We start from the raw sequence: 26831 nt of genomic DNA, 5'->3' as shown, positions 1-26831 counted from the left end.
TAACAATGCTACTTTATTTTTTACTGTTTGGAGCTGATCTCATTGTATCAGTAGGGATAAAACACAGTGGAATGCAGTGGTGTTCTTAGTTACAGCTGTCAGCACCGTCTAGCTGTCCTAGTCTATCTTAATGACTGTCACCCAAATGCATATACACACACAAAAGAACCCGCCATCTGCCTGCATGGACAGGCCATGACCTTCTGGAAATGATAGATACAGGCAGAGATCACATCTCTCTTCATCCCCCCTGTGTTTTCCTTGTCTCCTCTCTGTTGACCCCTGAATTCCCTGAATTATAACAAGAGATGAAGGGCAGGACAAGTGATAGCAGTTCCCGCCTCAGCCTCATTCCCTTCCCTTCAACAGCTGACCCCCTCTTGTTTCTCATGACAACAGTAATGGCTACACGTTCAGTTGAGAAAGGAAAAGGCAGGGCGTACACTGATGGATTGAAAAGTTGTTGAATTGAGCTTGATCAGGAAGAGAGATACATTTGAATAGAATTAGGAATGTACTGCATCAGTGAACAGATCTAGGAGAGATTAAAAACTGTTGGAGGATATGTAGCTAGTCTTTTTATTATTACTCTGTTGTTATTTTTGTAAAATCAACCTTTTACCCTCATTAGGACATTTGTTCAAAAATGAAAGAAAGGTTTATCAGCCGATAAGGTACCGTGAAGATAAATACAGATTGAATACAAACATATACTGATATAGTTTGCAGTTTTTCCTTTCAATTTCCCAAATGATGTTTTTCTTGCTGACCTTTGAACATAATGACTTCCTGCCCTTTTGAAGAAAGAAAGCCTTCATTCCTGTTTTCTCCAGCAGCAGATTTCACTCATCACTGACATTGCAGACTTTTTGTTGTTGATGCCATCATCAAAAAGAACCAGTAAACTTTAGTCTCCAGCTGATCTTAGTGATAAAATTGATCTATCAGTTCAAGTACCATACAGTACAAATATTATTTGAAAGAACATATATTGAGACTTAAACTGTGTTTCTGGTCTTACATTCCTCATGCTGTAACTGACTTTAATAAATTGTGTGGAACTCTAGTTTGTTGTTCCCTCTTAGGGCCAAGAATTCACTTACTATTTCCGGTAAGTGCACTATATTGGGCGTTCGCCATTTCGTACAATGTCAAAACCCTAGAAATTTTCAAAAAGTTTTTGCGAAAGACCAGTTTACATCAATGCTTTCTAGAGTGGTGAATATAAACCATAATGCATTGCATTTGAACAATTTGTTACTGTTACGGTGTTATTGTGACTATGCTAACGTGGCTAACATCTAGAATGTCAGACAGTGTTTTTTATGTTACTAATAGATTGAGAATTGCCGTAGTCACAGTAGTGTTTGTGTTAGTGGTGTCAGTCTTTTTACATGTAACAAACAAGATTGGGAGTTACAGGTATTGTGAATACGTTAACGTGGTTAACACTTCCAACGTGGCTATGGTGTAGTGTGTTACAAATATGTTTTACTGTTACAGTAAATACTGCTAATACATTCTGACTGACTAACAGACTTATCCCTGACTCTTGTTTTACTTAATGCACGTTATAGTTTGGTATGCCCTATGTATCACGTATGTTTGTTAAGTAGCCCGTTCGTTGACGGTGCACCCTTTAGTGTGGAAAAAATACAGTATTTGCTCTCTTAGAGCTCAATTCAGATTACCAGTGTATCCACATAGATTTTCTTAAAATAATCTACCTAGCTGACTCATGAGTTTTGGTCGATGGTACGGGAATGACTTAACTATTTTCGGCCAAAGCCGCCAAAAACCCTGTTGAAATGCATGCATCTGATATTGCAAGCGTGTTTGCATTTTCCTCCAAATAGCAACTGTATTTCCCAGTACTTGCATAACCAGAGTGCTTTTGGCTCCATTAATCCAGGGATGTGTTTCAGAGGCTTTCATTTAGCCACTGCATGGAGTCCCTCACATGCAGACACGCTTATCAGTTTTGCCGACTGGCCAGTCTCTTAATCCTGCGATTGGCTGGATTTCCAACTGATTAATGCTTTACTTTTTTCTTTATTTGATTGCTCTCTGGAGATTTACCCATTCATGGCTTTCCCCCTGGTAACAAAAGAATCAACCGGTTTCATTTTTCGGCCGGGTTTCTTGAAGGTTGCCGCTCATGCATGTTTCAGGACTGTCGGCCACATTGCATCATATCACGGTCATCTATTCTTTTATTGTTGGCCCCAATCAACACATGACAGCTCACATCCTCACAGTTACAGGAGGGTGTTATTCACGCGCTGTCATGTGCTTAATTATTCATTAACCCAGCGCACTTGTTTGTACTGCTCAACCTCCCTCTTTCTTGTCTCTCTCTTTTTCTCATGTATTTCATAAATGTTGAATGACTCTCAACCAATCCTGGGCTTCCATCAATGTTAATGTTACTTTTCATCTCCTCAATTTCTTTAGTATTATTTTGTCACTGTTTAGTTGAGTTTTTAGACCTTTCATGTCCTATTTTCTTTTCGTTTTTGGGGGATATATTCATTCAATATGTTTACCTGTCCACACACAGCTGTTCTGCTTTGACACATTCAGACGTGATGGGACACAGGTGTTTCTACCATCATGCCTGGAGCGAGCCACATCTCATATTAGTATTTTCAGAACTGCAAAGGCAATTTTGAAAATATTTTTGCAATGGAGAGCAGCAGAGTTTGTTTCTTAAACTTCCTGGCGTCCATATGTGTGTACATCACATTTTGAGTTATATTACCACAGTAGTTAATTTTGCTATCAAAGCCCAAATGACAAAGATAAGTAAAAGAGGCACATCAGTCTCTTATCATCTTTTGATTTATGTTAAAAGCGTTTCCAGGGGTCTTTTAATTATGATCATGCTGTTTTTGACCTAAATAAAACAACCGTTTTCTAGAACATAGTTTCTGCAGAGCGGCAGTAGTTCATTAGCAATTTGCCTCTGAGTTGTAGGTGAGTCTGTTGGCGTTGAGAAACCCACTCTCCCTTCCCGTCATCCAGCTGTTTACACTCTCTCTTACTAGCTTACAGTCCCTTACACCTCAAACCTAACGTTATCGTTGCAATAAAATGGCGATCAATATTGGAGCTATACAGCCGTACAGTTTTCAGCCAGAGGTCAGCTCAGATGAAGAAGACAAGGACGTTAATAGATCTAGCCACAAGCTAGTGAAACGGTGCCGGGAGCTTGTGACCAGCCTAGCATATTTTCTACATAACGTTTGATAACATAAAGTTTGATTAGTTATTGTACGAATGTATAACTAATGATTGTTTTGTTTTTGTGTATTATTCCTATTTGAATGCTTGAAATAAACCATTTCAAATCAAATAAAAAATAACAAATACACTTTTTTTCAAACAGTATTTTTTTCATCTGCTTCTGATGTACCACAATTTGAATGAAGAAATACTCAGAAATCAGAATCAGAAGCCTTTATTGTCATTGTACATAATAATACAAATGCAATTTTAAGCTTAACTTGCCTTATACATGTCCTCCATCACAAGAAAAATGCCACAAAACCATGTTAAAAAACACCAAAAACAGAGTGGATCTTTAAGAGGTTAAAGGTTTCTAGTATTTCTAGAGGCAGGAAAATAGAGCAAGGTCATTAGTTCAAATAGGTGGATAGTCAGTAAATTCTTGGTTGTATATGTAAGATTGGGTCTATCACAGGTTAGAGTTTGTCTTGTATTTGAACATCTGCTTGCTGAACGTCTTCAGTCTGCAGCGAGGACATCCCGCTTTGCATTAACCGCTCAGCAAGTAGCCTATTTCCCAATAGTTCCAAAAGCATAAATTCGGATTTCTTCACCAAGAGAATTTGTTGTCTTTTCATTATGGCTCAATGAGGTGTGATTCATTACACTCCTTCACCTTTACAGTTTGTAAAAAAAAAAAGAAGGTTGGTCTGGTTGTAAAAACAGCATGCTGCAGATTTATGTGTTGAAACAAAGTGAGATTTATTTCTCTGACTTCCTCCAGGCCCGCCTGATAGGATTCCCCAGCCCACGAAGGCTTTGCCCACGGCTCCCCCTCCCCGTTCCCATCCACCCTCAGACCCCCGTAAGCCAGACAGACAGCCCCGGCCCCCATGGCTTCCCCCCGGAGACACTCCGTCACCTCCAAATGCTAAACCAAACATCTGCGACGGAGACTTCAACACCTTGGCCATACTAAGACGGGAGATGTTCGTCTTTAAGGTAAATGAAGAGTCTCTCATATCAAAACAGACCTGCAGCTTTTTCACATTTGTATTCCACAAGTCATTTTTGAGCCTCTAAGCTGTTTAGCTTTTACTCGCATCTTGGAAAAGCAATCAGTCTTTGCAGGCCAAAACAACCCCCGTTGCCTCCAAAGTCTTTTCCTTCTTGACATTACTGGGGGAAAGTATGTGACTTATTGACTGATAAATTCAACTTAGCGCTTAATTCAGGCCAGTTCAAATGGCCTGTTGGGATGAGAGCTGTTTGTAAACAGAGGGAGATGTGGCAACACCAGTTTGAACTGGTCTACCTCTCATTTAGTATGTGCATAATGCCTTTTCAGAATTTATTAAGAATTTAGTAGCGAAATATGGTGGAATTTGCTCTACATTCCTATCTTCCTTGCATTGACTGTGTATGAGATATACAATCAATGCTTCCATGTAGGAATGAGGCTGAAAACTTTGAACAGTAGCTTCTCTCACATCTGACCGGAGCATCAGGTTCATGGACACATTTCTGGATGAGCAGCGAATTCGCTGCGCGTCAAAACAGAGGTGGAGGGTACAAATGTGCCACGCTAATCGTGTTTGGTGTGAACGCAACATTATATCTAGTTGAACTCTTTGCTGATTAATTGGTACTTTTTGAGAACAAAAAGCTTTGGATGAAGTTGAATTTTTACCAAAAGAAACACTAGACTTTGCTCTATGGAATGCCTCATTTTTTTCCCACGAACTCTCTTGTGTTGGTGCACACAAAAAGTTGATGTTCTTGGTGCTAGCTGGTGAGCAGACGGCTTTGGCAACACGCAGTTCTCGGGTCAGCACAAAGCTGTTCAGTGTTTTCCACTGCAGGGAGAATTAGTGCATCTGCTTTATGTAAGAGCAGCTGTATTTTCCTGGGGATATAAATAGAACGTTAATCAGTTAAATAAGAAGCTTGTGGAACTTGGGGGTGGGGGGTATCTTTGAGTTTTTGAACCCCACGTAGCAGTTATAAGTTTTATTTTTCCTTTTTATATATATACATCAGAAATCTCCAGTCGGGCTTTGAGTTAGAGACACTACTTGTTGAACGTTTTTGACCATAATCAGACCTCTGTGTCTGCTTTATACAGGAAACAGTTACTGCCAGTCACAACATACAGAATGCAGACTTTGGTCTGAAAGACTTTTAGTCTGCCACAGCTCATGAATGCCTCACAGAAGAAGAGTTCGACCTCTCAAAGTGATGAGGATCATGGGATTTCTGCAGAGGTAGATTCCTGTGGAAGCTCGCTGCAGAGGATGACATCCATTGGTCACTTGGAAAGGCCTATAGGACCACGCATTTAAGACAAATTTACAAAGTTTTAAAGCTTTAAAAAGATTGGATTAGAACAATCATGAATAATGTTTGCTTGAAAGCTTTATTGCATTCTCTGTGTGGCTCTCTGAGGCCACCTCTGTTAAGAAGTGTGGCTTAAGAAGTGAACCGAACATTTTATAGTGTTAATTTATCTGGATTTTTTTGTTTTTTTATAGATTGTTTTGAAATGTAACTGTTATCGGCTGTCTTAAAATGAGATTATCCAAAGGATATGACTAACAATGTAATTCCAACAAAAAAGAATACACTTTTTATAAAATAAATTTAAATCAAATAGGTGATTTTTTTTTTTTCCCCCCACAAGCAGAAGTTTTTTTCTTTAGACTGTTTAACCCTTGTGCTATTCTAGGCACTTTAACGTTGGGAGTTGGGTCATCTAGACCCACTACACAGTGCTCTGAACCTTTTTTCTTCAATGATTTGTGATCTTCACTGGTGTCCATGGATTACATGAAATCTTTCCACCTTTATCCACCTTTGTCATGGTAGGGAGAACACGTCAAAGTAAGGGTGGGGTCATCTAAGATAGCACAAGGGTTCAAGGAGTTGTTTTGCCTGATTAAATTTCATGAAATGTCATTACTTTTCTGCAACATCCAAAAAATACTCTAAAATGGCTTTTTTATCAACTTTTGAATAAAAAGCATGAATAAAGGGTCTTTGGGTTGTTGTTTTTTTTTACCAAGGGAAGGAATGTACACATCGCATTCCAACAACTTTCCTCTTGTGTTGATTCTCAACTTTTACGTCTCAAATGTTTCACCAACACCAGCTCACATTTTCCCAAAGGTCCGTATGGAAACCAGAGTAAAGGCTAACTAAGAGAGGTGATTTGTTGAGCGTGGAGCTATATGTTTAAGTTAACTTTCTGCACATCGTTTCATTAGGAGCGGCAGAAAAATGAGACAGCAGGTTGACCTGCTCATTACTTGCCTGTAAATCACCGTCCTGTCTTTTCCTCGGGTAATCAGGAGTGCTTCGGTTTAAGTGAAATCAATAAGTTTAGCTTGGATTTCCTGTGCTAGTGTGATCCGTTGGAGGAGCAGGTGGTCTTAATATTTCTTCCCTCTCGATCACCCTTCTGCCAGTTTTCTGCTAAAAGGCTGACATTTTGTGTTAACACCTTTTTTTCCACCACATAATTAAAGCTGCCCAACTACAAACCAGTTTATCTGGAATCCTAATTAGAGATGTTTATATTTCATTTGACGATGCCAAGCTATACAAATGAGGCTGTAAGAAAGTTTGAGTGATGACGCCTGGAACAGGAACCATGTCTTGAGTGTCTACGTCTTATTTTAGTTTAATGCGAAAGTTTTGTCACCTTGCTGTAAATTTTCAGTGGTGATATCCTTTTTTTTAGTTGATGTTTTTCATGAATTCTATGCTCCAATACTTCATCCTTTGGATCTTTTTGGACCAGCAGATTTGAGCTGTTTAAGGAATATTTTCAAAATCCGCAGTTAGGTCGATTCAAGCAGAAACCTAAGATTGTTTTTCCCTGAAACGTTAGTCGCTGAACTTTGAAGGAATATTCAGGGATACATCGGAACTTCTATGAATCCAACTTTACAATTCTATTATATTTTATTTAAACTTTTACACTAGTTGTAAAAATAGATTCATAGCTGCTCCATTAATATGTGGGTGGAGCACTTTGTTCTCATGGTTCGAGACATTTTCATGACTGTAAAAACAGTACATTTTTGTAAGCCTTCCAAACTTACAAAAGAGTTTCAATTTGCATCATGGTACCCTCTCACTACTTTTTTTTTAGCCTAAAAAGGAGAAGAAAAAAATCTATGCAGTTTCTTCTAGTCGTTTTATTATATATATTTAATAGAAAATACCTTTTTCACACAGAACCAAAGCTATTACTCAAAGAACAGAGAAAATAAAAACTTAAGTGATGCGGCCGCATTGACAGACGTTTTTGACCACATGGTGAACATTGCAGATCACTCACTTTGAGAAAAGTAAAAGTGGATTTCCAGCTGGCAAAATGTTCACATTTCCACGTACCGTTTAGAAATTGTCTTTTTCACACTTTGCCTTTTGTTTTTATCTTTGGGGCACAACATTTGCTACATTTTTAGTTTGGTTTGGCCTGATTTGTGTACTATAAAGGAACAACAAAATTCCTAAAAAATAAATTAGAAAACGCATTTAAGTAAGCAACAATGATGAAAGTTTGCTCATGCTCGGCCTGGTTAAATGGAAGAAAACAATATATAATAAATTCTTCTTAACTGTATGAATTCTTTTTATTTTTGCACTTTTTTGTGCTATCTTCACCTAAATGCACATTCTAAACTTGTATATTGCTAAGACAAACTCCTGTCCTTTCTCTCTGTAGCCCCCTCCTCCCTTTTTTGTGGGTACTTTTTCTTTTATGTTCATGTAGCACAAAGTCTTAGACAAACATCATCTCATTTTACTCTGTACTGCGTCAGCTAAATGTGGTTGAAATCGCCATAAAGCTTCTTGAATCTTTATTTCTTGCAAAAAATAAAAAAATAAAGTCAAGCTTCATTCAGTCTTAAATATAAATGTCACATTAGGACTACAAAGTTCTAGGTTTAATATTTTGACACTCGCCAGGCTTAACTCCTATTGAACTCACAACCATTTGGCAAGAATAAACATTCATTTAAATGTATTCATACACCAACCGCCCCTTTTTTCCTACTTATAACCAGCTCAGTCCAGGTGTACCACAGATGTACTGTAAGTCTGAGAATCAGACAGAAAGTTTCCACCAGTTCTTTCTGCCCCCATCAGTCTCAAACCAAAGTTAAAAAAAAGAAAAAATAGATGTACATTCTCAGACATCATTATTGGAGTTTGGATGGCTTCATGGCTCACTGCAGTTTTCTCAGTTTGTAGAGCCAGAAAATGCACGCAGGGATTTAAGGGATTTGGGTCAACCTTTTTTCTGCGACACAGTTTCGTTTAAGCTACAACATTTTCTTGGTGGGACAGAAATCCAACCAGCAGCATTGGAAGACATTAGCTACTGTGCTTGTCTTTAAACTCTTTCCAGAAACTTTTCCACTCCAAGATAAATATGCATTCAATCCATAGAAATCCGATGTCATCCCTGAATGGTGAACGTGTTTAGGTCATTTTTTTCCACAAAGAAAAAGCTAATTTTATTTAACAAAAATTACCTATAATCTCCTTTTTTTTGGTAGAATACCATGTGTTCATATGCATGTTGCTATTACTCATTATTATTGTTTATTTTCGGGAATCTACTGCATTTTCTTAATGCTGAAACATACGGAGCAAGGGGGGTTTATAGGACTAGAATGATTCCTTTTTACTTAATCAAGTTTCAAAATTTACATACCAATTATTTCTCAGATGGACTGCAAGCTTAAAGAAAAATGAATTTAGATAAAATAAATGAGCGTTCCTCTCACATTTGAGCTGAAACATTCATTCACAGCCAGCGGCAGATTGACTCAGCAGCTACTTCAGCTCTGGTTAATGAAATGTTAAATGTTGGAAGACATTTGAATTTTACTCATCAGTGCCTAAATGTTATTTCTTTAATTTACATAAACTGCTACGAAACCCAATTGTTCTTTTCCATGAGCCCTACCATTAGCCTAAACTGAGCTAAGTGTCTGTTGCTTGTTAGACATGGCAGAGCTGTTTGTGTTTGCTTTAACTGCAAACAGTTGCCTGACCATTACACCAGCGATTTAATAATATTGTGCCCAAGTGTATAGACACTAATACCATGTTGATCCTGGTTCATTGCTATTGCAGTCTTTACTTTTCTCAGAAGGCTTTCCGATGGATTTTAGTGTAATTCTCTGGGAATTTGTGCGCATTGATTCTGTAAAGCGTTCGGGAAGTCGTGCTTGACGTTGGTCAAAAATGAGTCACTGTGCTGCTCACGCTCATCCTGAGGATGTTCGACGGGGTTGAGATCAGGGCAGTGTCCGGGTCGGGAATGTTCCTCCACATGGAGTCCATCCAAACATGTCTTTGTAAAAACACAAAATCTCCTTCCTCATAGTTGGACTTTCCGTATCGCATTGTCATCAGACGGAAGTCTTACATCCTCACTATTATCCCGGATACTGTACATTGTGAAATGGGGATGCCACCAAGTCTAGATTCATCGTGGACGCCCCAAAACAGAAGTCTGAATAATCATGTCACTCAACTCTTCTCTGCTCCAGTCTGCTGAGCCCGCCGTGGAAGCTGAAACCATGAAGCTTATGTCTGCTTCATCTAGCTTAAGAGGTTTTTTTTTTTTTTATCCTCTGCACTGTAGCAGACATCATATTGATCATAGAACAAACCATCCTATGAAAGGCTGCTTTTCAATAATCCCCCCAAAACGCCTCATGTTCTGTTGACTTTCATTGAATCGGACGAGCATAAGGATGAAATGTTGAGCTGCCGTGAGTGTGGAAAGTAACAGAAGGTGACAAAGGGTTTGACTTGCAGAAATCCCTCAGCAACGGCGATGTCAGACTTTGGGTTTTCAGATCACAACTACCCAACTCCAGCCCTTTGATCCCAAACTTTACCCCTGACTGTTTTGTAACTATTTTTCTTTTGTTTTATTAAGCGACTGAGCTCAACAACCGGAAGAAGCATGAACAGTTGGACATAGGATGATCCAAATGTCGGATTTATGGTTTCAAACCTGCTAAAGCCCCCCCACCCCCCACCCCTCCTGCACAACAGTGGTCCCTTAACCGAAAGAGACAACACAGTTTTGCATAATTTTGTGTCACGTCAAGTTTGTCCCCCATCTCTCTGCAGTAATTTTGAGCCAATTTTTGGCCATTTGGAGTCTCTTTGTAGTTTCTCTATTGCTGTTCAGTCAATTTTCTGTCATTTCTTTGTCTTTTCACAGTTGTTCCTTTGAAGTCGATCTCTTTTTGTTCGCGTTTCTTGCACCACGCTGTCTGTTACTTTCAGGAGGATGTGTCATACAGTCGCTGGCGTCTTTGTTGCTCTTTTCACAAATTTTTGGGGATTGGTAGAGACTTGTAGCATGACAGAATTCATGTTTTTCTGAGGAGCATGCGAGCTCTTATTCCATTATTGTCTGCCACACAGGTGCATGAGAGAAAAGGTTTCTTCTGCTGTATTTTCTTTAAACTTTTTTTTGGGAGTCGTTTTTTTCCAAACTTTTAGTGGACACTTCTGTAATTACAGCATTTCTGCAGATTTTTTTTTTTCCTAAATAATGAAACCTGCTTTCTTGAGCTTTATTTTCAGAGTGGGAGTGGGACAGGGCGGGAGACAGAAAGAGAACATTTTGCTTTTTCTAAAGTCAGAGGGATTCAAATGGGTCAGATTTCACGGTTTGATCTGTTTTCAATTACAGACAGGCCTCGTAGGGTGGAAAATGCTGAACAATTGAAATGTGGGGAGGCAGCAGGTACTGAGCGACACTGAGAGATGGAAAAGAGGAGAAATGAGGATGAAGATTGGGGCTCAGTGAAAAGGAAGAGGAAGAAGATTTTAACCCGGGTTTGATTTCAATTAAACTGTAGAATTAGACAGAGAAAAACAGAAATTGGTTTCTTTTTATTCAGCTTGCTCATTGAGCGAGGGCGGTACTGAGGGTCTCCCCTCTCTGTGAGGTCAGGTCGTTCTGGACAGAGAGCTGAGAATGTTCTGGAAGTGCAGTTGGCCATTTCCCGCGGAAGGGTGGGGCGTGTCATCGGGTTCTAATGGCTTTCACATCTGAGTGTCCCCCAACACCCTCTGTCATCAAGTTTCATCCAACATCAAAAAGGCACACCTTCCACTTGGCTGCACGCATGTTTCGCATGAATCCAAGCCCTTGGATTCTCATAAAGCTCCTGGCTATCGCTTTGCCCCCAGTACTTGATGGTCTTCCCAATGCGTTCTGCAAGTTCTGCATGTGGAGGCACATCCGCTGAGCCTTCCTGGGAACCTGAGAAGGTGTATCTTATAGGCATGGCGGCCGTCAGAGCAGCAGTTGCCTTTTTGTTTGAGCGCTTGGCCTGGAAAGGCTGCTATCAGATGTAAGAGCTTCCTGCCAACTGGTGTCAAAAGTCGGACTCCGATCGATTTCACTCCTGGATCGTGGTATTGTTCAGAACATTTCCTCAAACTCTAGAATTTCGGATGCATCCCAACACTTCACACCTCGTCAATGACAAGAGGCACTAAACACACATTTATGAACCCACACACCATGAATAGCGGGTGTTCTTGTTCCTTTTCGTCTGTTCCTTATCGCCGACCAAAATATCCTCAGCTGCTAAATACTGTGCTAGCTGCAACGCTGGTGTTTGGCAGGCAGCTTTGGCTATTCCACTGAAAGCACTTGCTCGCCAAAAGCTAAACTAACAATGAATCAAACCAGCCCACACTTTTCCCTCCATCTGTCAAAGCAGTTATGATATTTGCTGGGTGTTTTACTCCCTGGTCAGAGTTCATTCTACCCCCAAAAACAAAGGAGTTTCAAGAAGTTATTTAAGCAAATGTTGCTCTAAACTGCCGTAGTTTCAAAGCACTTATCTTAGATTAGATGGGTGTTTTCTTTTCCTGAAAAGAGCTCTTGCTTCCTCTCAGGACCAGTGGTTTTGGCGAGTGCGAGACAACTCTGTACCGCCAGGATACCCCATGCGCATCAGCGTCTTCTGGAGAGGCCTCCCACCCAAAATCGACGCAGTGTACGAGAACAGCGAGGGCAAATTTGTCTTCTTCAAAGGTAAATGTGTTTCCTGCCTTTGTCTTTGATGCCCTCCCTGTGTGCAGCTCTTTTCCAGCTGAGGAAGAGAATCCGGCTGCAGCGACGTTGATAGAAAGATTTGTTTACACAGACGTCTTCTCTCTGTATCTACATGAAAAAAGAGGGTGTATATCTGCAGTGGTAAAGTTTGGTTTAAATTAAATGAAAATCGTAGTTTGTTTTGATTTTTCTGAAGATTGCCTACTTTAAATCTAGAAAATGTAACTTCAAAACAGTTTTAAAGTTATTTCTGACAGTAAGAAAACACAACTTCATAGTAAACGTTTAACCAACTTGGTAGAGCCCCTATTTGCATACTCTCCAAAGATGAAGAGTGGAAGACAGGGAGATGCAAGGGGTGCTGATGCAAGGAGGAGTAGGTAAGCCATGAAAGTCTGCAGGGATCAAGTCTACAATCCTCTCTCAAAGCTGTTTCTGTTTTTAACACCAAATGCTTCCTGGAAATGCGCTGCATGGTACCACAGGTCCCACAAGTTTGACTTCCTCGCCTGTCCCGCCACTCCGCCCGCAGCGGGGACTTGGTGGATTAAGAAAATTCATTTTAACAGAAATGTCACTTCTCATTTGCATTCACACAGCTGATTTCCCAGAAGGCTCTATTCCTTTTGTCCCCGTTTGAAAGAGAAAAATAAGGACGAAAATCTGTCGGGAACAAAACGCAGCACCGCAGGTCTGACTCAAAACAGCTGCTTTGAATGTCCCGGAATAATGAATTTCTGCAAAATAAATGCCCAGATGGATGCCGTAGAATAAAGTTTACAAAGTGAGGTCATGGCTGATTCCTCACATTAGATGTCAGACGGGTGTTCATTCATTCAGTGCAGCCCTGTGCCTTTTATTCAGTCTGTTTTCTTTTCTTACTCCTTTTATTCAGCATCTACAGCTTAAAGCTGTTTATAACATTCTTGTTCAGTGGTAGAGCTGGGCTTTCTTTTGATCAGACGAAAGAGAACAGTGCGGAGCTGTAGCACATTAGAAGATGTTACAATATATTACACTTGTGTGCAGAGCATTAGATTAGTCTAAAGCATCAGAGTGTAAATACTGTGTTGTAAATCAAAAACATTGGTCCATTACAGTTGTGTTTTTTCTGTTTGCTGTATCATAGTAATTTTTTAATTAAATGCCAAAATACTGTCCACAAGGTTTGACAATCTAAATCCATCTTTGACGTCCCTGTGTTGTATAAATATCTTGAATATTTTGAAAATTAATTGAATTGATAAATGAGTTAACTGGGCCTAACTCTATGCATGTTAAAGTTGTGTAAAGCAGGTTTTAATGTGTGAACACAATACATAACGCAAATGTATTTATTAAGAAAAGGTTGCTCTTTGTACAGATTTTAACCCTTTAACATCAGAGATGTCGTCGGCAGCACCCAAATGACTTCATGCTCTTTGTCACATCGCACTTTACTTTAATAAAGTGTTGCGTAACGTTACGACGCAAATCCACTTTTCTCCACGATAGAATCAGCTGATTTACGTCACTACTGTAAAGTGTTGCATATCCAGCAGCTGCTCGCTTTCGTAAATTTTTTTCTCAATCTTCTGCTGTTATTTTTTGCACTTTGGGGCCAGCTTTAACAGAAAGGAAATACCCTTAAATACCTGCAGTGACGCAAAAACTTTACCTCGCTAAAAATTGTTGTCATTTTTATTGTAGTAATACAATAAAAAAATGCTTTTGGACTGTCTCATGTATTTATAATGTCCACATAATAAACAGTAATGAATACATTTTTATAAATCCCACACGATTATGTCACTTTCGGGATTCAGGACGTTCCCTTTCCGTTGGATACATGTCTCCACTTTGGTTTTTGTTTTTCTGGATTTGGTCATTTGATTGCTTTTTGTGATTCGGTAATTTGCACCCGGATTTGCTTCTGTGTTTCAGGACTCGGTAATTTGTTCCATCATTAGCTATTGTGTTTCAGTATTTGTTCATTTGTATCAAGATTGTTTTTAGTGCTTCAGGATTTTTTAGTTTGTACCGGGATTTGTTGTTGTTGTTGTATCTTAAATATAAACATGTCTTGCATCTCTCGGCCACCGTACACATCAGAGCAACGCAACTTTTTTCGCTTCTGAATCTGCTGGAATTACGTTAATTGCATAAACGGTTTCGTAGTCGCAAAAATGATGACATGATAACACATTTGTGCACTGATGTGTTCATTTCTGTCTCTCAGAGGTAAGTATAAACATAACCAAACAACCACATTTTTTATTTGTAAATTAGCTATTTTTCGAAATGCTATATTACAATTTAATGATCTTAGAGGCTCAGAGCTAAAAATTTGAAAAAGTCCAAGATAAGCACAGCTAACTGCTACTTGGTATTTATATAGAGACGCTTGTGTGAAAGCAACAAACAAAAAAATCTTGCCACAATATTGCAAGTCAGCTCGCTCGCTGTGTTCCACCTGTTGCTTACATCCCCTTTGACTGAGAAGAACGTCTTCATCGGAATAGGTGGTCCACTGATAGAAAATGGCAAACTGATTTCACAGCGTGGGTTACACACTCTACCTCAGCCAAAGTGCTTTCACACTTTACATTTGCTGCAGATGGTGCTAGTTGTATTTTCGCTTAAGTTTCCTCTAACATCATCTGTCTCTAATTCTTGATTAATTTAGGCGTAGACTTCTCCTTCCAAGCCTTCGTGCCACTTTTACAGCTTGGTTTTGTTTAATTTCATCGCAGCACACACTCTTAACCAAAGCTGACAGCAGCGCCTTCCATTTTCAGAATGTCTTTCAAGTTTATAAGTCTTTTTTTCCGTATGAAAGCATCAGTTGAGGATGTTCAGATGTCTCCATCTTAGCCAAAGTCAGACTTTATTAGCAGAGAATGAACCAGAGTGAGACCACACAGGCCTGTTGGTCTGTTTTAACACAACTTTGTGTATTTGTTCATCCAAGTGGAGAGTTTTTCTTGTATCTGCAGGAAAATTGTACACAGCCAAGATGCTATCATTCCAGACAGTTTTAACATGTGGAGAGTGTCAAAGTCTGACAGGCCTGGGGTTGTCTTGAACCGTGTAAGGCAGGTCGCATTATGCCAACAATCCAATTCATGACATGAACTTCTACCAAAACTGTACAGATCTCTTACAGCATTGTCCAGAGCATAGGGCTCATTGTCCTGTTTTTCTTTGTACATCGTAAAAAGAAGCATCTATACGTTTTTCTTATACCATCACTCCATAAAATGCTCTTCGTGCAACGTTGAAGGCAAGCGAGGGATTAATCGCTACAGCACAGCAGATGTAGAAGCTCCCGCTACATCAAAGCAGCGATCAGTGTTCAGAAGATGAAGGTAGGCTTTAATGCGCAGGCTGACTCAAAGTCAGCTATTACTTATAACCAAGAAAAAAAGCGAGAATCTAATTTCGTCTTGGTCCAGGAGAAAGCGAAAAACTTCATTTGTGAACTGTAGTTTTTGTGGGGGTGGGGAATTATTAATCTAGGGGTGTGGTGTTGGGTTGTGTGTCAAGGCCAGAGGAAGCATGAGCCACAGTGAGTGGAGCATTGTAAAAGAGCAAGAAATGAAATGACTGGTATTTCCTTTCCAAAAAGTCACTCTAGTTACACGTATGACCAAGCTAACACCTCACTCTACTGTCCTTTTTATTTTCTTATCATTACCTCTGTAGAAATGAAATGTTCAAGATTTACATCAGTGTTCAGACATTCAAAGCTGTTATATTCTACAGCTGACTCTTTATTTCAACCAATATGAATTTGAGCTCAATCATCTTGTCTGCTACTCTTTGCACCACACCCCTCCCCTTCAAATTCTTCTTCCTGGCCCACCCTGCACCTCCGTCAGTGATGTAGAAATGCATTTCCTGGGGTCACACTGTGTCAAAAATGCACCGTCTAACCTAATTACTCCACAGGAAGGAGGGCAAAGGGAAGAAATGGAGAAAATGAAACGACGGGACACTTGATGGGATTCTGAACGGCGGGGGAAAAAAAGAACACATTTCACAGTTTTCCTGTTTTAGCTGCATTATCCGAAAAAATAACCTGGTGTTGATATATTTGGCTTTATAAGGTTACACAAGTATTGTTTGTCTCTGTTTGGTTGACAGTTCTCCCTTGATGATTATCATTTCTTATTCATTTTAGTTCAGCATGATGAGTTTGCCAAAGTTTCCCCAGTACAACAAACACTTAACACCCCATTTTTGTCCTTGTAATTACATTTTTTCTTTGGTTTTTCTTTGTGGTGCAGGAAAACAGTTCTGGGTATTTAAGGACACAATGTTGCAGCGTGGATACCCAAAGGACATCACCCAGTTCGCTCGTGGAATGCCTTCCCAGAGCTTTGAGACCGCGGTGTGGTGGGAAGACGTAGCCAAGACCTACTTCTTTAAAGGGGACAGGTGGGTGCAATGGGAGCAAGAACATTTTAGCTTAGACCCATTGTTGATTATTTTAATTCATTTGATTTGTGTTAACGTGTCAATTCCTAGAGAACAATTTTGGTAACCTGCAAGTACAGGAAATAACAGGAAGTAGCAGGAAATAGTCACCCTCTTTTAAAATAAATAAATATATAAAATATTTTTTTTATATTTAACTATAAACAATAAATATATAATAGAGAAAGTTTGAAAATCTGTGATCATCAAAAGTTTCAGATTTAATTTCTTGTCACTGATCTGAATAGCTAAACCTAGATCCTCCCAGCCTGTTCTTCTAGACCTAGAACCCTACTTTCTCAGTCAATCAAAATCTAAAGAAGCCGATCCAGCTGATCAACTCGAAGTGGAGTATGGATTGCTGAAAAAAGCATATTGGTTATCTCAAAATAGAAGACATGTCTAAACAAAAAAATGTAAAGACAACTTTTCTTACATGTAGGTATTGGCGTGCCAGTGAAGAATTGGGAACCATGGACCCTGGCTATCCAAAGCCCATATCGGTTTGGAGGGGCGTGCCTGATTCACCACAGGGGGCCTTTGTCGACAAAGCAACCGGTAGGTTTTGTCCTGCCCCAATACTCTGATTTGGCAGTGACAGCACGAGTCATGTGCCGCGTGGCATAGATTTCAGCTGATCTCTGGAACATGCTGGGTGGGAGCTAAACTAGTGGGGCATTGATTGAAATTCGCCCCAGTCATAAAGTGACTCTTAGTGGGTGGCCTGCTTCTATGTGTGCATCATTAAGAGAAACAAGCAGTGTTTGATTTTGAAAACAGGAGATGTGTCTATGCAGGAGTAAAGTTTCATTCTGTTTTTTTTCTTTAAATTGTGTCAAAAGGAAAACGTTTTATAATCAGTTCCTCCTGCACAGTGGACCATAAAAGTCAGCAGGAGGAGGACTGTGGAAAGTAGACGGTACAAGACCACTGCTGGGTACCTATCCCAGTTTAAGCCAACTGGCCTTCATTGGGAAAGATAGGATGGGATTTGTAGCTTTCAGCAAGATCACCTTTTGACCAATCAGATAGCGTGCTCAGGAAAGAAGCTTCCTGGATTGGATAAAATACCCAGGTGGGTTTGAGTTTGTTGTTGGCAGTGACGGCGTTGGAAAAAGCAGAGCAGGTGGTGTTGGATACTCGGCCCATCTGTGCCAAAGATCTGCTGCCAGGTCTGTAGCGGAAAAGGTCTCTTGCTGAGGGCAGGTGGAGCGGGCATCAATCAGAGCGTGAAGGATGGAGTCGAATCCAGCGGGCGATGGGTGTTTCAAACTCTGCTCAAATGTGTGTCAGCCCGCATTTGTTTGCTGGTGTGGCTGTTTGCAGAGACACTATGTCAAATGGCACTTTGATAGCATTGACCCAGATAACCAGACATAATTGTCTATGCCACTGACAAAACATGTCAGGCAACATGATTTTAGGGCCTGAGGGCGTTGTTGACCTGGTTCTAACCCACGGAAGCTCAGCCCATTAGGCTTCTCATGTTCTCTTCCTCTTTATGCCATTCCTATGCCCCCCTCTTCTTATATTCTTTCCCTACATATAAAACCTTTTTAATTAGATTGTGTTAAAAGCAGACAAAAAGGCATTTTAGAAACAACTCAAAAATGACAAATTGTTGCACCAATAAGATTTAATAAGCATTAATGGATTAATCAGCATTTAACAACTGTGGTCTGATTTTACAGACTTCATTTCCCACATATGAAATATTTCAAGCTTGCTTTCATTTGAAAATCCTAATCCCGTGTTACTGTCAGGTAAGGAGGGCTGATGAACATGAAGGACCCAAAACGCAGAGACGGGGAGGCACACAGTACCAGGGCAAGGGGTTTATGAACCTAACAAAAAGCGCTGCAGAGCAGGAAAACAAAACTAAACTTACTGTGGGCAAAACATGAAAGCATGGCAGAAGACAGGCAGGGAAGAGACGGTAATGGACCAGCACAAGAGGAAGGCAGAGACGAGTCTAATATACAAACAGCAATGAGAAGACACAGGTGAACATGATCAGGAGAGATTGGGATTAGGGAAGTAAACCTTTCAAAATAAAACAGGAAACAGAACTCAAACATGACAGAAACAAAACGGAAAGCAAAAACCAATACAAAGAAACCCAAACCATGACCGTTACATTCTGCAGGCTAAAGGCGTGAGTGGTGTATTGCGATCAGCGGTTGGCTGAACAAATTAGCGCTGGTGTATTTTTTTTTCTGTTTTCGCCAGCAAACAGACTGTTTTTGCACCATGTGTTGTCCTGCTGCCTTCTCTGAACTAAAGTGGTAACCAACAATATGGTAAAGGGATGTAAGGGTAAAGAAAAATGTCAAAAACATTCAATCTATCATACTTTGACCCTTGATTGCACAAAACAAGGCTCAATATTCCTCATTTTGTCTTTTAAAACAAAAGCTTCCTACATTTAACCTTCCATGTCAGAAAGTTCTACAATGCATTAGCTGTTCTCAATCAGCTGTAAAATTCAGGCTTGGTCAGCTTCAAAAGCTGCTCTGTCATTCTAATTAAACTTGTACGATAAGTAAATTCTGCTTTTTTCTTTCATGCGGCTTGATGCCTTTTTTGTGTCTCGAAATAAATCTTTCAGGTGTTCGCCCTATGAGTCTCCTTAGCGGCAACATCTCTATCTAACAAGCGCCTCAAGAATGCCCCGTCCCTCCTTTGCTTCAAATTTACAACATTTCTTCCTTCGCCTTCACACAGAAGTGTGGCGCGTCCATGAATAATGAATGGCAAGACAAAACGTACAAAGGAGGCCAAGGAGGAGGAGGAGAGCCTGAAATTTCAGCTGTGCTGCTCAGTTTAGTTTTACACAGCACATATATACAGATAGGTCTGTAGTTGAGACTTTCAGGACACAGCAACATTTGTTTTCAGCCTTTTCACAAACACACAATATAGAAAAAGGAGGCTTGTGTGCTGTAGCTGCTGCGTTTTTATAGATTAAGGCTAGTGGCATAACCCCGCCTTGACTCTGTAATGACTGACTGCAGTATTTGACCTGTTCATTTGAGTGTCTGGCTCCTGTCAAAAAGGAAATGTTGCTCTTGTGATTTGAAGAGCAGCTTTTGTTCTCAGTGACACTCTCTGAACGGTTGTGTGATGGTGGCAGTGGACCTGCTGGAGAACACGTTTTCTTTCCTTGATGACAGATTTGATTAGTCCAGAGGAACAGTGAGAGACATTTTCAGCGGTGGCGCAGAAAGAAAAAAAAAAAGAATTGGTAACAGGTACAGAGAAAATGGTTGATGAAATTGGCACTTGGGGATTATTTTCAAAAACATAGGGGTGCCTGTGCATTAAAGTCTTGCCCATCATGTTAGCACACTGTCAATTGGTGTTTTGGGTATTAGTGAGTAAAGTTATGGTTAGGGTGAAGCTACACTCACACCACCCTTAGTAACGTGAATTCAAGTGTCTACTTCCAATGAAAAATCTATGTAAACACTTAAATGCTCATTTCTGGCTTCTGCTTTTAAAACTTGCATTCACACTTACTGTTGCTATTCACATTCTTAAGACCGTTTTTGGGCTCTACCTACAAACGCGTGACCACTGAACGTGGGTTGAAGGTTAAAACAAGGTTGAACTTTGACCTATCCAGTACTTGGATTTGGTAGTGAAGTATGGATGGCGTCCCTTTCGATTCACAGAGGTACCAACTGTTTGAAAATTGATCATGGAGGAGAAATTAGAATTGCAGTTTGTGTGACATGAAGTATTTACTTTATCGGAATAGAGCTGTGAAGTAAAAAGCCTGGAGAAAGATTTACACCTCTTTGACTTTTCCCTCCATGCCTCTTCCAACGTGTGCTAGGATCAGGCAGTAACATATCAGTGTAAATACCAGGGGCCAAACGCGTTTAGTGTTCTTGAACACGCATCACATGCCAGGTGTGAATGTAGCTTAAAAGTTAGCCCAACATAGTCCTTCCTTATAGATTTTTACAAACTAGTTGCAAGGTTTTGCAGATACCATGTTTTTGACTGCAGAAACAAAAAACTACACATGTAGAACACTCAAACAGATGCAAGAAGAGTTAAACACTTGTGGCATAACGGAATACTTTTTTGTGTTTTTCATAATCCCTAAATGAGTGTTCCATCAATTTAACACCGGTCCTACTGCTAGCAGAGCAGAGGTAACTCAAAAAACCAGCAGGGTAGTTGATCTCAAGAATCAGGCGTAAACTGAAACATTGGGTCACTTTTTTGTGTGTGTTGTCTTCTTTATGTAGGTTTTACCTACTTCTACAAGGGGAAGGAATACTGGAAGTTCAACAACCAGCTCCTGCGGGTGGAGCCCGGCTACCCGCGCTCCATCCTCAAAGACTTCATGGGCTGCGATCTCAGGCCGATCGACCCCGGCCGTCCACCAGCCGATGACGGCGACACGGACGTGGTGATCGAGCTGGAAAACGGGGCGGACACGGTGAAGGCCATAGTCATCATCATTCCGTGCGTGCTCGCGCTGTGTGGGGTGATGGTGGTCTACACCGTGGTGCAGTTCAAGAAGAAGGGCACGCCGCGCCACATACTGTACTGCAAACGCTCCATGCAGGAATGGGTCTGACGCATTTGAACGAACAAAGGGGTGGGAGGGAAGGGAGAGGCTGGTGAAGGAAAAAAAAAAAAGAACAGCCTCACTTTTATCGAGGAGGATAGCCGACTTTGGAAATGTTTCTCTAGAAACGTATGCCTCCTCCTCCTCTTGGGTGGTCTGACACCTTTGCTCAGACCCTCTGAAACATCCGGACAGACTGACTGTGGACCGTCGTGTAAAGGCGGCCCTTTAACTTAATGCTGACTCCATCAGCCCCAGCCTTTTTAACAAACAGGGGAGCTGAGGGGGGTCCTCGTTGGGAAGGACACTTTGTCCAAATCCAAAAAGAAAAGAAAAAAGGTGAAACAAAGAAGGTCAGCATCACTTTGTATCTCAGAAACTTGACTTTTTGTCCCTTTCCTGTTTTTGTTTATATTTCTCTGCCTTCTGCTTTTAGTCAGAGGGAGGACCTTCAGGGGCGCCGAATTACCATCTGTCATATCAAGTTCTGAAAAAAAAAACTCTTTTCTATTGCCTGAACTGGATACTCATTCCACCCAACTCTCTTGAGATGCCCCCCCCCCCTCCAAAAAAAAAATATAAAACCCTACGCTTATCACACAACTTTTCTGTTCTGTTTTGTTTTTATGTCAGAAATCATTTTAATTGATTTGAGAAAGGAGGTCCTCACTATTCCCTTTAAGACACTCCTAAGACCAAACCAAAAGAATACATTTGTCTCCAAAGAGGATCACTTTTCTGTTAATCTCTACTTCATGTTTGTTGCAGTTTCTTCATCATTCCGTTTTTTTCTGGATTTTTATGGTGATTTAGAGTCAGGGAGCTCTGACTGTTGTGGCAGTCTGTTTGAGACACAGGGGCCAAATTTTCTGCAATATTTTAACGCGCCTTAATTATCCTTTTATATGATTTTTTTGTTGTGCCTGCTTTTGCTCTTCCTTGTGTTTTTCCTTTATGTTTTTTAAAATACTGCTCTTGTTTTCTTTTGTGTTTAAAAGAAGCTGAAATAAGTGCTTCTTGTGGTTGGTTTTCCATGGATGTTATTTTTTATTATATTACCCAAAATCCTCAGCACTGGCTTGCTGAAATATTGTGGGCAGAACAAACAGTAGAGTCAGCCTCTATCGAGAGTATCATTGGAAAATTCTGGAGTAAAGCCACTATTTTGTGCGTGTTACGATTTCTGTTCTATTATTTTGTTATCTCTGTACAGCAAAAAATCCAAGCCAATGAGAGCTTCAGGGTCTGATTTTGGATTTGTCCTTGCCTTGGATTTGTCCCACAATGCTCTTTCCCGAGGACCTACAACATGGGACAACCAGTCAAGATCAGTGCCTATGTCAGCATGCACGCAAGCATCCGCTGTACACGCAAACAGTTCCAATCTACGTGGCTTTGGAGTTTGGTTGACATTTTCTGCTTTATTGTTACCCCTTTTTTTCAGCGTTTTTCACTCCCCTATTCCCTTCTTACAGGTACAAGTAAATCTAAAAGTATAAAAGAAAAAAAAAGAAGATACTGAGAGAATCAATGGTACATATGCAAATTTAGAAACAACCGTAATGGGTGATTGGCGGTTTTAGATTGGCCTCTACAAGCCTCTCATAAACGCTATGTGTCTTTGAACGTGTTTGCTTTTTCATGGTCACTTACCGTGTTGGAATCCTTCCTGTTTTCTGGTCATAATTGGAATCGGAACGTCTCACTTTTCTTTGTGTAAGATTCTGGGACAGCCAGAAAACATGTCCTGACTGAATGAATAAAATGGTCAATATATGGTAAAGAGCTCAAACTCCGCTCTTCTTTGTCAACTCTCTGCTCGCCGAGTGGAAGAACTGCTACATCGATTACCTTGCAAAATCCATTTTTTTTTAGGAAGGATCGCATCTTTATAGGTTTTAGCTGAACCAACATGATACTTTCAACATTAAAACTGCTTATGTGTGCATTAAAAATGAGCAGAAATGGGATCAAAGGTCAAATCGGTTCATGATTTCAATTGGTGGATCAGTGTAAAGGAAATTTGGTCAAAGCTGAATTTAAATAATTAATTTGAGTTTCTGTGGCAAAGAATAATGGCAGAATCAGACGGAATGCCTTTTATGGGTCTGAGGGGGGTTAACGTTGTCGCCTGCTGCATTTCTGGGTGGCATGATAGAAGCCCGCTCTTCACATGCAGCACCCCAGAGGTGCAGAGCGGGCATTTACTGCAGATTGAATGTGAAACAGGAGCTGTGGTGTGTTTATTCTAGCTTTGCCGGGACACGTTTGACATACAGTCACTAACAACAAAGTGGATGAGGTCAAAACCGTTAAGTGACTGCGGTCCCTGGCTATGTCTGCTGTGATGAAATTGGCCTCTAGGGATAACGCTTTTCATCACGGGGCCGTTTCAATGGGAAAACTGGCGCTCTGCTTTCAGACAAAGGCATTGCGGGCTCTGCTATGTTTAGACTGCTGCTTTTTTTTTTTTTTTTTTCCAAGGGCTTTTCATGTTCAGGTTCTTCCTCCATCCCTTTAAATGTACTCTTGACGGGCTTATCATCTTCTGAAAGTCTTCTTCTGTCCTTTGTGTTGCTAAACGAGGAATGGAGAAAGAGTCACAGTGTTGCGCTTTTTTAACTCGAGCATGTGAATAAAGAAATGCGGCTCAGCGGGGAGTTTCTCGCTTGACAAACCTCACATTGGTTTTTCCCAAAAGGGTGTAGCTGTATCTCGGCATTTGTATGCTTCCAAATGTCCATTCTGCATCTCATTGCAGTGAATTCTATGAGCAGGATGTGGAAGATTGTTACAACTTTGCAACTGGATCCCAGACAGAAGCGCTGCGGTTCCAGGCCCAAACGCTGGTTCGACACCGACCGTCTCTCTTTCCCTCTGTGCCGCTATTTTTGTCAGCTCTCCTCCTGTTCCTGCTGTCATTGGCTCCGAGCTTGAATGATTAAAACCGGAGCACAAGTCGTGCATTCTCCAAACCCAAGTCTTTACTGCGCTCTGTGCAAAGGTTAAGGACGATAAATCATCACCGTAGTTTTTTACTGCGGCTCTTTGGAGCTGCTGCATTCAAGCTTGCCCTCAGTCAGAGGGCGGCAAAGTGTTTGCCTTTAAAATGCTTTAAAATTATTAGTGACACACAGACAGAGGTTGGTGGTTCTTTTTGGTGGAAGTATTTAAAGCAGAGAAACAAAAAGGTCACAGAGATGATTTCAAACTTTTCCCCAACAAAGAATCTTTTACAGACTCTGACCCAAATGTGGTTCCAGGAGACAATTCCAAATGTTCACCCTTCTGTACCTTTATACTTATTGACAAATAAACATTTCTTTTTCACATAATGGGTTTTATTAAACTGTGACAGACGGAAAAAAAAAACAATAAGAAGTCTTTAAAATCAATTGAGCTGCAATTTGTTGCTTCAAGCTCTTGTTGGTGATATCACAGAGGTCAGACATTACTTATTGTTGGCCAACAGAGGTTAAAATTTTTCTCCAAATCTGTAGGAATCCAAACTTTCAGCTCTCTCCACAGATTCTCTCCAGAGGTTGAGATCCAGTGCTAGATGCTCCAACGTTCCGAGGTGCTCCAGTTGCCCTGTTGTCTCAGAAGAAACACTTTGTTTAAATCTGATTTGTTCAACAGTGGGGGAGGCAGTTTTTTAGGGGGGTCATGGGCAGCTTTGCATCTTCTCCAAAGACGGTAAGTGGATGCCAGAGTTATGTCCAAATTCCTTCGCTACTCACTAATTAGTGCATTATAAAGTGCGTTCACCATTCTGTAGTACTCGCCGAGTTTACAATTCCAAAATCGAGTTCACTAGAAATTTCCCAAAGTCTCTGTGAAAAATCAGTGTGTATCGATGCTCTCTAGATTGGGTAAAATACACAAAGCATCGCATTTGAACAACCCCCCCCCCCCCCCCCCAGTGTTTTCATGTAGGTTTTTTTAACAAACCATTAACATTTTAATCATCAGAACACAGTGGATTCATAAAGTCGTAAAATGCTTGTATTGATCAGGTTTTGACTTCGTGAAATCGGCGACGTCATTTTTGCCTTAAAAAAAAAAAAGTAGTGAACATGGTGTCCAAAGTGCTTTCAGAATCCAGACCACTAAATAGTACCGCACTATGGTGTCCAAAGTGCTTTCAGAATCCAGACCACTAAATAGTACCGCACTATAGTTTTTAGTAGTTAGGGAGTAGGGAGGGAATTCATCTGGCCACATCTACCCAGTGTGTAAGTTATCCAGATGTTCCTACAGAACAGATGTTGCTGCAGGAGTGTTGCCAGCTGTTCATTAGATGACTATGATTCCAGTTTATTGATGGGTTTTGGCATAGAGCTCCAGATTAAAGTAAATTGGCAAGTATTTTACATTTCATCCAGTAATTTCAACCTCTTACTACACTGTCTCCAAGCTGCTGGGCAGTGTTAGCGATGTACTCCAACTTTGTGTAGGTCTGCAGTCTTGCTACAGACTTCACTTTGGTCATGGTGGGCGGTTTGGAATCTGATTAGTTGCCATTGCGGACAGGTGTATTTGTGTGCTGTCTAAAATTAGAAGCTCTCCCTTTAAACATGAATTAAAGAGACAAATCCAGAATTTGCAGAAATGCAAACCATTTAAAAACCTTTTTTCTTTATTATTTTATTGGTTAAATATGACATGGTCCCATAAATATGTGTTTTCTTTATGCTGGGATTATTTCATGCTTGATTGTAGCCTGCCACCTTTTCTTAAAGATTACAGTTTAATCCTCACTGGATGACAGGAACTTTTTCCAATACACCAATCAGCCATACCTAGGATTTCAAATGCCCTTTATACTTCAATATTTCATATTCACAGCTTGATCATATGTCAGCCTTTCATGTCAGTCCTCCTACAGTCCCTCCATTCACAGTTTTAATCCCTCCTTCAAAGAGCTGCAGACCCATGCTGTGAATCTCCTCTTTTTTTATTGAGAAATAGAATACCTAGAGTTGCTATATGCAGGGTGACAGATAAAAGTCGTCTTCAGTCTCCCTCAAGTCCATTCAGAGGCGAAGATAGCCTTTCTTTTCAAAGGAAAGATCATCTTCCTATGTCTGTAGCTGTAGAGCAGGTCTGTGAGGAAGGACAGGAAGTTTTAGGGGGGGCCCACAGAGCAGCGTGTCGAATAAACCAGAAAGAACCGATCAATGACACGTCTCTGCTGCACCACGCTACATCTGCAAAGAAATGAGCCTTTCAGCGTCTGCCGGCTTTTCTGACCAGACGACTCACTAATCTGTTTCCAATTTTGTATCACTTCCATTTTGAGTTCCAAACGCACCTTCTCACTGAATTCTGCAGAGAAAAAGACCCAAACCGACATGTACATTCCAGACGCTCAAATGAGACACATTAGGGCTTTTGTTGAAAGTATTTAAGAGCTGTTGTAACAGTAATATAGCCCCCCCTCCA

At 40.5% G+C, this 26831-nt stretch overlaps 1 protein-coding gene across 2 annotated transcripts in view; it reads left to right on the top strand.

Moving 5' to 3' along the window:
* Positions 1 to 23173, top strand: part of mmp16 (matrix metallopeptidase 16) — a 72476-nt gene extending 49303 nt beyond the window's left edge. The window contains exons 7-11 of one of the 2 annotated variants that reach the window (XM_023949881.1): positions 4013 to 4230; positions 12184 to 12322; positions 16612 to 16762; positions 17244 to 17359; positions 21061 to 23173. In XM_023949881.1, the coding sequence (XP_023805649.1) occupies positions 4013 to 4230; positions 12184 to 12322; positions 16612 to 16762; positions 17244 to 17359; positions 21061 to 21395 (959 nt within the window). In that variant the 3' untranslated portion in view covers positions 21396 to 23173. 2 annotated transcript variants of the gene reach the window in all.
* The last annotated feature ends 3658 nt before the right edge of the window (positions 23174 to 26831 follow it).

The sequence above is a fragment of the Oryzias latipes genome, chromosome 20 (genome assembly GCF_002234675.1).
Source record: "Oryzias latipes chromosome 20, ASM223467v1".
Classification (NCBI taxonomy): Eukaryota; Metazoa; Chordata; class Actinopteri; order Beloniformes; family Adrianichthyidae; genus Oryzias; species Oryzias latipes.
This window is presented reverse-complemented; position numbering and strand designations above follow the sequence as displayed.